An 11,986-nucleotide genomic window follows, 5' to 3' on the forward strand; every position below is an offset into this window, starting at 1 on the left:
GGTTTTACTATTTCTACTGAATTATTTTCATACTATTGGTACATGTTTTGTAAAATTTAATGCATTGTCTATTATGATGTGCATTTTCACTTAACAATATCATGTGATGTATTACCTGAAGAGCATGTAGTAGAGATTAGAGAACTATGTAACAAAATTTGCTTTGTTGTGCTTTTTTATGATTGTAAATTTGGTAACCATGAGACTACTTGATGTTGTATTTGGAGTATTTATTTTCTCATATTATAGTTTGATGAATTGTTGAGAGATTTGGTATTTAAATGTTTTCAATTTGAGCTAGGATTGGGCCTAAAAAGGGAGGTATTTGAACAAAGTTTGATTATAAACTTGATTGTAACTAATGGCTATAACTCTTACTAAAAATATTAATATAGTTACATAATTTGAAAATCTAATAATTGGATTACATATTCTTTATATTTTTAACATGTATGTCAAATTCGGTGCCAATAAAATGTTATTTAGTATTCGATCTATGAACTTATATTTTATAAATAATTTTAGATTACAAAAACTTGAAATTTAAATATATGATTGATAACATAGCTATTAATCTTTGATTTTCTAGAAATTTTGCAAGTATAGAGAATATATGAAGAAAATGTTATCTAATGGTTGATTTGTCAAAATTCACATTTACTAAAAAGATATTGAGTAGAGTTGTAGCCATTGTTTATGAAGTATAGGGTTTTCTCTGCTTTGGTTTGAGGGTTTTCTCTATATTCTCCATTTTGTTTCAATAAATATAAGCTTAATTACCAAAAAAAATCACCTAGGAATTATGAATATCTGTTAACCTAATTTTAGGAAAACTGGGTTATTCTCCATTTGGACTACAAGGTGATCGATATGATTGAGTTTTGATAGTAATGATATGAAATTTAGGTACTACCATGTTATAATTTTGAGAGCTACCTTAATGGGTTTAAAAAGTTAAGCACAAAATTTTAAGTGTTGAATCAAGTATGTATCAATAGTTAAATCCTTATCTTGTTCTTACTGCCTTGTATTCTCTTAGATATAAATAGATATTGGCATGTTTATATTCATCGAATCATCTAATCCTATATTAGGTTCTGGTTGATATTGTTTAAGGCTTTTGACACGTAAATTGTTTGTCGATTTGAAGTAAAGTGGGCTTTAGATAATGATTCATCTCAAGATATTATATTATATATGTAAAACTAGAAAGAAGCTTTGCTAAATAGTGAACCTTTTATGTAAAATTTCTTTTTTTACATTGCTATCTATTTTATCATAAAGAAGTCTTCTCAAAAAGAAAAAAAAATCATAAAGAATATCATAAAATATTCTTTATATATATAAAGAAATATTTTATGATATTATTAAAGAAAAAGAAAACAATTTCTAATAATTAGATAGACTATAATCTTTGCTAACACAAGGCTAAGAGTTGGTTTTTGGATAAAATATTGTTTATTGTAGTGTGATGTGGTGCAGTGCGGTGTATTGTTATTATTTGCTCTTCTAAGTTATTGTTATATCTTACCTCTTTGGGGTTATTGTTTCTCATGGGATTCACCTGCCAACTGTTAAGAATGTCTTCGATGGCTAATATTTTATACACTACTTATTGTTTATTGTTATTGACAAATTGAAAGTGAAAAACAACTTTACTGTTAAGTGTATTACTATATGTTATTATAAGTAGTTTACCCAATGATGAAGTAATGTTCTTGTAACTAAACTATGGCTTATTGAAATAGGGTAAATTTTATAAGAGGGCAGTTGTTTATTTAACAAGTTATATGTTTTTCACTATACACTTAAATGTTCACATTCAAAACAAGTTTACTGTTTCTACTGAATTACTTTCATACTATTGATAAATATTTTGTAAAATTTAATACATTGTCTATTATAATGTGCATTTTCACTTAATAGTATCATGTGATGTAGTTTCTTGTTCAGTTGTTTGCTCACTCCCTTTCTCCACCATTTTCAAATTTGTGCAATGGACTATCTTAATGGAATAAATTGGTGATTGTTGGAGTTGTGAACTGAAGACTGCATATGTTTCACTATGGCTTCCTCTTGTGTGTATTGTATGGTTTGTATTGTGGTGTTGTTATGTTGAATAAAATCTAGTCTCATTCATCCAAAAAAAAAAAAAAGTTTGAGAAGTGAGATTTGTGGCTCTGCTTCTTGTTTTGTAATGTGTTAGCTTGTGAAACTCTATAATTTTCTAGAGTGTGTGGTTTAAGTCTTAATAAAAGTGTCATTTTTATCATTGATTATGTGTATGACCAAACCATTTGTGTTCATCTAAATTGGCCAATTTTTATCATGGATTGTGGGTTTTTTTTTTTTTTTTTTTTTGGTGTATGTGTGCAAAAGATTATGTCTTTTTTGTAAGGTGGGCCCAAAAGAATATTCTGAGGGGTGGGTGAAGATTTATGTAAGATTGTAATAGGCAGTTGCTAGATTTTGTGATATTGTTAAGCCAATTTGGGCTAGGATTGGGCCTAAAAGGGAGCTATGCTAGGCTTGTGCACATTGGACTAAATGAAGCCCAGGTTGACACTCGCCATCATTAACGAACAAATATTTTAATCACTCTTTTAGTCAAGTTATTCCAAGACTTCTACAATATTTTGTACATGAGCTGCAATTCGAAGTCACCTATTACGAATTCTTCTTCTTCTTCTTTCTTTTTTTGGTTGAGAAACACCTATTATGAATTCTAAGAATAAAGCTCATGAAATAGAGCTGATATTTAGTTTTTATAAATTATAACAATCATAAGGTGACTTTTCCTGGATTTTATTATGCTTGAAAGTTCAGTGTTAGAAGTATGCGGTTAAAAGATTAAATTTACCATATTCTAATAACTTAAACTTTTGGGACAATTGTTAATTTAACATGATATCAAAGCAAAAAATCATGAGTTCGATCCTTATTTCCTCTACTCTACCTTCCATTAATCAAAGGTCAAAAAAAAATTAAAAAAAAAAAAATCAAAACAAAACAAAACCAATTCCAACCCCAATGGGCCAACCTATTACTTTGGATTTTAAGGTTTCGTTTCTGTGCTTAATCCATTAGCAATATTCACAAAATGCCATGGAGAAACTCGTTCGTCTTGAACTTGAAGTGTCAAAATTTTCAAGGCCGAAATGCACTGGATTCTTAGCCCAAGTCTCACAATCCCTCAATTATCTACCATTTAGGCCCAAGTTCCAATCCTACTATCTTAGCCAAACTTTAAGCTTTAAACCATAAAATGGTCAAAAGGCTCTCAATCCAACAACTACCAGTCTACCATATACACATCTTTCGTTCTTTTGGCAAATCGGAATATTTTATACATATGCTTCATTTTATGATCAATCAATCAATCAATTAAAATATATTGAGTATTTGATTTTTTTTTTTAACCAGAAAAATTTATAATAAAAAAGTGACAAATTGTAATTTTTTTTTTTTTTTTGACATTGACAAATTGTAATTGGTGAAATATAAACTATAAAGTTATGCATATACTTTCCTACTAATTTACATCCAATATTTTACATAGATATCCATAGTTGATGTGGAAATGTCCACATAAAAGTTGATGTAAAAAAAACTAATACAAAATAGTAGATGCGAGATACTCAAAGTGGAATGAAAATGTTTCTATATAAAATCTCCATTACCACAATTTTTTTTAGTAGATTTGAGAAAATCAAATAATGAAACCCCTGAAGTGTAATAATTAAAGTGGAACAAAAGATCCTTATAAAGAAAATCCACAAGACAAAAGGTTCTTTTTTGTTAATTTACATGACACTTTTTTTGAGCCTCCTAAAAAAGACAATTTTTATTCTTAGGCTGGAAAAAAGAACAAAACAAAAACCAAAAAACAAAATTCAACATCCCAAAGTCCATGATAAGAATTGGCGACTTTAGGTTAACTCAAATATAGATATTGGATGCACTAGTTTAGTCAAATGATATACGTACAAGTGCGCATACACTAATAAAAATAATAATTTATTACGTACACACTTCACACAATTATAGAGAACAACAAGAAATAAACACAAAACAAGACAAGCTGCAAATCTCAGAGATATAACAGCCCACAATACAAACTAGCAGCAAGTTGCATACAAATACACAATACATACACCAAATCAAGTAATCAAGATAAATGTCATCGTTGTCATATTGTGTGGGTTGATGAGTCCACACTGAAAACCCATGTTTTTACTTTAAAACAAAGAAACCAAAACAACAAAAATGAAGTCAAAACAAGAGTGGAAAATACCAATAATAGTAATTAATAATAATAACAAACAAAATTTTCATATGCAGTTTGTTGCCAACTTCCCTCTCACACCTGTCAAAAACCTCAAGAGTCTCAGACAGTTGATGATATATATATATATATATATATAACTAATTAAGGGGGTGTTTGATTGTATTGTTTAAATAACAGTTTTTGTTGTTTAAATAACACAATACTTATTTTTACAATATTTTTTCATCCACATACTTAAACAACATTATTAGAACAATATTGCCAAACATGTCCTAACTCACAAAAAAACAGCATGAAATTCTAAATAATAAAAAATTATACTTCGTGCATGAACGAAATTTTAGTCCACACAGAAAAGCTCCAAAGAAAAGAAGACTTACACTGTGTACGTATTGGTGAGGATCAGATTAGACAAAGGCTGATTGAAAGCTGTCGTCAGTGTTCACAAATGGAAGTTGGATACAGGTAACGTTATTGTGGCTGCCACTGTTGGTACATTGGCGTAGTTTAAAGAAGAATCTCAAAAAAAGTGTAAGAAGGATAACCATTACCGCTACAAGCCACAGGTCCACAAGCCCAAAAGCCATTTTTTTGCCCTCTTAGTTAAAAAAAGAGGTTGTATTAATACCATATCAGGGAAAAAAATTATTAGTTGTCAATGACTTAAGCTATATATTAACCGAGAAGGAGACATAACGATGGTCAAAGAAGCTATATTGACACCCATTCAGAGAAGGAGACATGAAGGTCGACGATTGAATAGGAGTGTGAAGTGTAGGAAGAGGCGGAAGGTTTACAAATGCGCAAAGCGGGGGAGGAGGCAGAAATGGTTTGGCCATGGTACCTGATTTTGATTAGATTTGGATATGTATCTGCAAGGCTTAAATGAAAGGATCTCACAAAGGATTTGGAGGACTTTCTGAGTTGTGAATTAAAGGTCAGAGTTCTTTATATATATATATATATATATATATATATATATAGTAGATATTGATTTGAAGGTCAAAGTTTCAATTTAAAAGATAAAATGTCATCATTATTACTATATTTAAAGGTTAGTGTTTATTTGTATTTTATATACATATATATATATATATATATATATTTGTTAGAATATGTGATTAAATGATTAAATTTATCATATTTTAATAGCTTAAACTTTTGAGATAATCGGAAATTTGACATAGTATTAGAACAAAGAGTTCTTAAGTTTGATCCTTATCTCCTCTACCTTCGATTTAAAATCCCACATGTTGTGTCTCCTCACCTATTGAAAATGTAGTTTTGGTCCACACGTAAGGGGAGTGTTAGAATATGTGGTTAAATGATTAAATTTACTATATTCTAATAACTTAAATTTTTGGAATAATCAGTAATTTAACATTTTTTTTCTTACTTCAGATCTCTCTCTCTTCCTCTTAATCTCTTCTCTCTCCATTGCATCTCTCAAATCACATAAATAGTTTTTTATAAAGTATAGTATAAAATAAATAATATGATGTGAGATATTTTGAAAAGCAAAATCATAAACATTTCAACTAGAGTATGCAACCAAATACCCCCACTTTTAGCAATTTGAAGTTGTTTGTTTTTGTTTTTTCCCCCTAAGAGTTGCAATCTAAAGTTGTTTTTCTTCCGTCCGAAATTTAAAAATTACAAGCAAAGCAATGAAGAGGTGTCACAGCAACGGTGCAACCAAGAAGGACAACATAGAGATGACGTAAGATCATTGAATAATAATATTGTTAAGCTACTCTTGTGCGACAAATGGGAAGAAAATTCCACTTTATGCAATTTGAAGTTGTTGTTTTTTTGTGTGTTTTTCCCCCTAAGAGTTGCAATCTAAAGTTGTTTTTCTTCCATCAGAAATTTAAAAATTACTGGCAATGCAATAAGGAGGTGTCACTGCAACGGTGCAACAAAGAAGGATGACATAGAGATAACGCGAGGTCATTGAATAATATTTTTACTAAGCTAATCTTGTACGACAAATGGGAAGAAAATTCCACTTCAGTGAAGTTTCGCGGTAGTAAGGTGATAGACTTCCACGTTCTTTTATTTTTTAAAAAATGTATATATATTTAGGTTTGTTTGGTTAGGATGAAAAGGAAAACAATGAAAAAAAAATGAGGAGAGGAAATGGTGGGATGAGTACAATTTTCTTAGTTTGGTAAAGAAGAAACTCATCTCCAAAAGAAATAGGGTTTTTTAGTATTTTCCTCCTGGACTCAATTTTTTTCCCCTACTTCCCTAACGAAAAGAAGACAAATTTACTATTTCTCCCTTTTTTTTTTTCTAATGTTTTTATAAAGTGCAATTTGTACTAATTTAGTCAAGTTATATTTTTCTTATGTAAAATAGATGGATATGTAATAAATTAATATGAGGGATTAAATTCTATAAGAATGTGGTGTAAAACCCATATTTTATCTCTTCAATTTCAACATGTCACATCATCTTATTAATATTTAAGAATAAACATAATCACATCCAATCAATTCTAATACCCATAAATAAATCCAATCAAATTAGGAGTTTATTGAGATGTTATTAGGTGTTGTAGAATGTATTGAATTTTAAGTAAAATACTAATTTGACAATCTCTTATTAGATGATGTAAAACATAAGTTTTATGTCCCATCCTTAACAAATTCGAACTCTATATATGAAATGTTCACTAGTTTTATAGTCTTTTTATTCAATGTCAACAAATCAAATTCTTTTAAAGATAATTGCTCTCTGGAGATATCATTTTGAATATTTCAATAGATGCATTTTTTTATTATACTTCCATTCCTAGATATTGTAATAAGGTGACTCAAGAATTAGTTCTGTATGCTAAGAAGACAAAGAAACCTTCGGTTTGGCTCTAGGACATACCTTCTTTTCTCCTTCCTATAGTAAACTCTGATTCATTATAAATACAATCTATCACTTTGGGCTAAAAAATAAAAATAAAACTTTGAAACAAAGCAAAGATGCACCTTCTAGGCCCATTTTCCACAATTACTAAATTACCTTCCCTCGTAGGTCCAATCCTAGCCCAAATTTAATTTAAGCTAAACTATAAAGTCGAGGATATATAGGTCACAAGTCTTTAATTCAATGACCTCTAAGCAATTCTCAAACAAAAATAGAACTTGCGCGTGAGGGCAAGTTACAGTTGACAGAATATTCTATTGGCCCACATAAATGAAAAACTGAAAATGACTACTTTTTCTTAACCTTCTCCACAAAACGATAAGATTTATCAGTGACACAAAAACATTTTCTCACCATTTTTCTTTTTTTCTTTTTTGGTTAAACACACTGAATATATACCACTATGCAACAACCAATCTATTACAAAAGAGCTTTGCTTTGTCAAAAGCTAGCAGATTATCCACCACAAGTGGTGATTCATACAAAATAAGGAAGTCAGTTAGCTGAACCGCGCCCATCTTAGTATGCCTATCAATATATCTGTTAGCTTCCCTAAAAATATGAGTCATTGTGCAGTTAGGGAGGGCTCTAATCAAGTTCCTGCAATCATTCAAAAGGGGATCTAATATGAGATTAATAAAGGAAGGGTTAGTAAGTAAATGTACAAGAACATCAGCATCTAATTCTATATTGATATTTTTTTTTCAGCAATTAACATGATTGAATAATATTAGGGACACACTCACACACCCAAATCCACAACATATTTTGTTGTGATTTATTTATAATCAAATATTTTCAAGGGCATGGTAAACATGACGTTACTCAAATTTCAATTTACAACTTTAGCAAGTTGTGAAAAGGATAATGATTTTTTTTTTTTTTTTTGAGTGTATGAAATATAGACTAAAATGGGAAATTAACCTTGATTTTCAAACATTATAATTAGTAGACCACGTTTTCAAACTATATTTTTTACTAGCATCTCGAGGCTAAGAGGCTCAATTTTGGACTATAAATCGAGTTTTTAAGGGTCGGTTTTCATGTTCTGATCGGGTTTGAGTTGGCACTTTTTCCACGTGGCGTCCACCTATAAATCGAGTCTCTAAGACTCGATCTGCAACATTTACAGTACATATATTTTCCAGTGTCCTTCTCCCACTCTCCTTTCTCAAACTTCCAAAGTCCCAAAACTACTTTCTTAAACTTCCAAAGTCCCAAAAAACTCAAGAACAAAATCCAAAATAAAAACTGATCGAATCGGAAACCCAAACCCAAAAATCAAAAAATACACTCTGAAAATCAAACTGACCCAGGCCAGCGTGACCTAGCCACGCAACCTTGGCCACGCGGCCTGGGTCGACGAGCTCAGACCACGAGCAGCGTTGAGCGAGAATGTGTTTGTTTGTTGGACTTGAGAATTTTGGAATGAATTAGAAAACAGAGAAAGAGAAAACATTATTTCCAGGTGGTCACCACGTGGAAAAAATGCCACATCAGACCTGATCAACCCATGAAAATCGAGTCTTTGAAACTCGATTTATTGGCCCTAAATCGAGCCTCTTAGACTCAAGATGCTAGTAAAAAATATAATTTGAAAACGTGGCCTACTAATTATAATGTTTGAAAATCAGGGTTAATTTCCCATTTTGGCCTGGAATATATAGTATAGTTATATTTAAACCTAAACCTTAAGGACGCATGTAATTAACGTTTACTGGTTCCAAGTATACTATTTTTTCTCTCTTTTAAATAATAAGAATTTTTTAAAGATAATTTTTTCAATTAAATATATAATTATGTAAGTATACGGTATGACCCATCTCTTTGTGAGAGGGAGAGAGTATACTTCTGGAATACACAATAATTTTCCTTTAAAAAAGATAAGTTACTTTCCATGCAAAGACATTGTGCAGTGAAGTTTTAGAACTCTTAAAGGGCATCATTTTTTTTGAAACTCCATAAAAAGGAAACTAATTAAACAACGTGTATATATATATAGGAGAATTGAGATATATTCAGGTCATGTTATTCTCCGTCTCCACCTTTAATAATAAGACTGTCACACTCTGCCCTCTAGGACACAAAACACCACAAGCAGCAAATGTAACACAGGGACATAATACACAGAACAAGCAGCATAATGTTCTTCTTGAACCTCTAAATGATATGGAGCCTTACACAGTATGTTGGTTACCACCGTCACCGTCACTAATGCCGATTCGACAGCTTGAATTAATTCCACAATCGCCTACCTTAACAATGAGTACAACAATGAAGATCAGAATTGTCCCTCAAAGGGAGATCATGCATATTTAAAGAATTATAGCTTAATTTAAATTCATTCTAGGATGCGTATTTAGTGTAAGTTAAAATAAGGTAGCATAGTCTGAGTCTGAGGTGTTCCACAGGTGTGAGGGAAAGGTTGCCTACGATTAAAGTCTCAGGCCCAAGCCCATTCTTGGACCCATTGTTCTATCCTTGTATGAATATGGGCCTAGTAATCGGCTTTGTTTGTGACTTTCTCAATCGGGCTTTTTTTTCTTTTTGGATAAACCAATCGGGCTTTTCGTTATGCAATGTGTTTCCGTATAGCTTTATTTAGTTTGTATTACATGGTTTGTATTGTGGTTATAATGTATTAATGTTGAATAACTCAAATCATAATTAAAAACCAAAAACAATGTATTTGAGATTTGACGTTAGCAGCTTTGCTTATTTTATAATGTGTTATTGTTGTAAATCTCTGCAACTTTCAGGAGTGTGGCTTATGACCCTTGAAACGAGTTACATAACTTGCTTGAAACACCATATTACGTAACCTACTGGAAATTATATTCCAAAACACAATATTAGATACCTTGCACCTAATCATTTCAATACATACCACAACCATACACATACTCTAAAGAACCACATTACAAAGTCTAAATTATCTCAAAACTCAATATTATATAAAATGCTCTTTCAATGTGTTCCACGACCGCACATACATCAAAAGACCACAAATTAATATATATTACCAAGTCCGCAATAGTTCCAAAATCCTAACATGATAGACCAAAACATCCATGCAAAATTACACAATACCACATTTCACTAAGTCGACAATAATCCAAAATCCAGATGGAGGCGTTCAGCCATGAGAGTGGCAAGTTCAGCTTCTTCGGCTGCAACAGACAATGGAGGCGTGCCTTGGCATTGGCAGCCTCCTCAACCTTTGGTCTGTAGACTTCAAAGCATTGCCTCTCCAATTCCAACCGTCTGCTTCACTCTCACCAATGTTTATGTCATTCCATATTTGCTGGTCTCATACAGCAGCAGTCAGCAGCAAAACCAATTAAGGAATTTTCATATGTAAGTGACTAAGTGTTACTTTTCATTCAAAAGAAACTAAAATCTAGCATTATTAATATTTAATATTATTTGAGCAAAAAACATGAGGTCATATTTCACAGCATGCACGATCCAAAGTTTGATGCTTAAATACAGCACCTACCTGGAGAGAGATAATTATTTGCAAAATTAATGAATCAGGGGTCTTACAGCTTATGTTAGGTTTAATAATTAGAATAAAGATAATAGATTTAGTACAGCTATTAAGTGGCCAGTTGCACGAACTTAATTTCCAATAAGCATAGAAGATGCTTATACATATTTTAATCTAGTGTAGTGAGGCAGGCCAACCTGAAGAAACAGCAATTTGTAGATTAGCTTGCCCTGTGTACTCTGATAGTGCCGATACATATCTGTTCAGCAGAAAAATGAAATAAAAAGTCAATAGATAAAGATTGCTAATGTTATATAAAGCAGAAGCTTTCATAAATCTTACACACACACACATATATACAAACAGTTGTTTCATAAGTTGGAAATTGACTGATGTCTACTACATGTTTTGTGGTAATAAAATAAATAAATAGATAAGTACAAATAAATATTTGTAATACAAATTAGGAACTCAGAAGCTTAGCAAATTTCGAATTACAAAAGAAAAGAACTTTACCCTCGTAATGCATCAAGCCACACATATATGGTTTGCTTATTGTCATTAGGAACTGGGATGCCCCAATACACTGATGCTCGGGAAACGGAAAAAAATCTCTTAAGCCACTTTTGATCCAGCTTTGCACCTTCAAGCAAAAAAGATTATAGAAGTGATTAATAGAAAATTCCATATAGCAAGATACAAAAAGGGTATTCCTAACATTTCATCAATAAATTGCCAAGGGGAAAGAGATGCAGAGAGAATTTTAGATTAAACTCATAAAAACTGATTCCCCTGCCAAGCATGATCGACATTTGACAGCAGAAGCACTATCAATATAGGGCATGTCACCAATAAATCTTTACCCAAAAGGCGTATTTAAAGTATTGTTGGTTCAGCACAAAAACGTTTAAGGAATATATTAGCAATCATGAGCCATGGCATAATGACTCTTCAAAAAGAATATTTGAATGGAAATATCTATCAAATGCATTCTGTCATGTGTCTATAACAATAGCAATAGCTAATACAAATTTACTACAACAGTATATACACAATATGCTAATTATTATGCTTACAGCATTCTCAATCAGCATGCTCAGGCTCTTAGCAGGATACTAATCATGCTGAACGCAGCCCCCAAGAAAATCTTTTTACAGTAAAGCTCAGGGATAACTATTTAGGACATGCTAGACTAAGTTTTTTCATAATTACCTACTATCTCACCTCATTTAACCGGAAAGAAGGCTGAAAAAAATTTGGATTTTGTGTCAAAGTTTCTTCCAAGA

At 31.4% G+C, this 11,986-nt stretch overlaps 1 protein-coding gene across 1 annotated transcript in view; it reads right to left on the reverse strand.

Annotated features, from left to right (window-relative positions):
* The window catches only part of LOC115967419 (65-kDa microtubule-associated protein 3-like), a 71,904-nt gene extending 59,918 nt beyond the window's left edge, over nucleotides 1-11,986 (reverse strand). The window contains exons 1-2 of the mRNA XM_031086508.1: nucleotides 11,925-11,986; nucleotides 11,217-11,343 (exon numbers count right to left, since the gene is read on the reverse strand). Of these exons, the coding sequence (XP_030942368.1) occupies nucleotides 11,217-11,262 (46 nt within the window). The 5' untranslated portion in view covers nucleotides 11,263-11,343; nucleotides 11,925-11,986. The remainder of the gene's footprint in view (nucleotides 1-11,216; nucleotides 11,344-11,924) is intronic.

This window comes from Quercus lobata, chromosome 11, assembly GCF_001633185.2.
Source record: "Quercus lobata isolate SW786 chromosome 11, ValleyOak3.0 Primary Assembly, whole genome shotgun sequence".
NCBI lineage: Eukaryota > Viridiplantae > Streptophyta > Magnoliopsida > Fagales > Fagaceae > Quercus > Quercus lobata.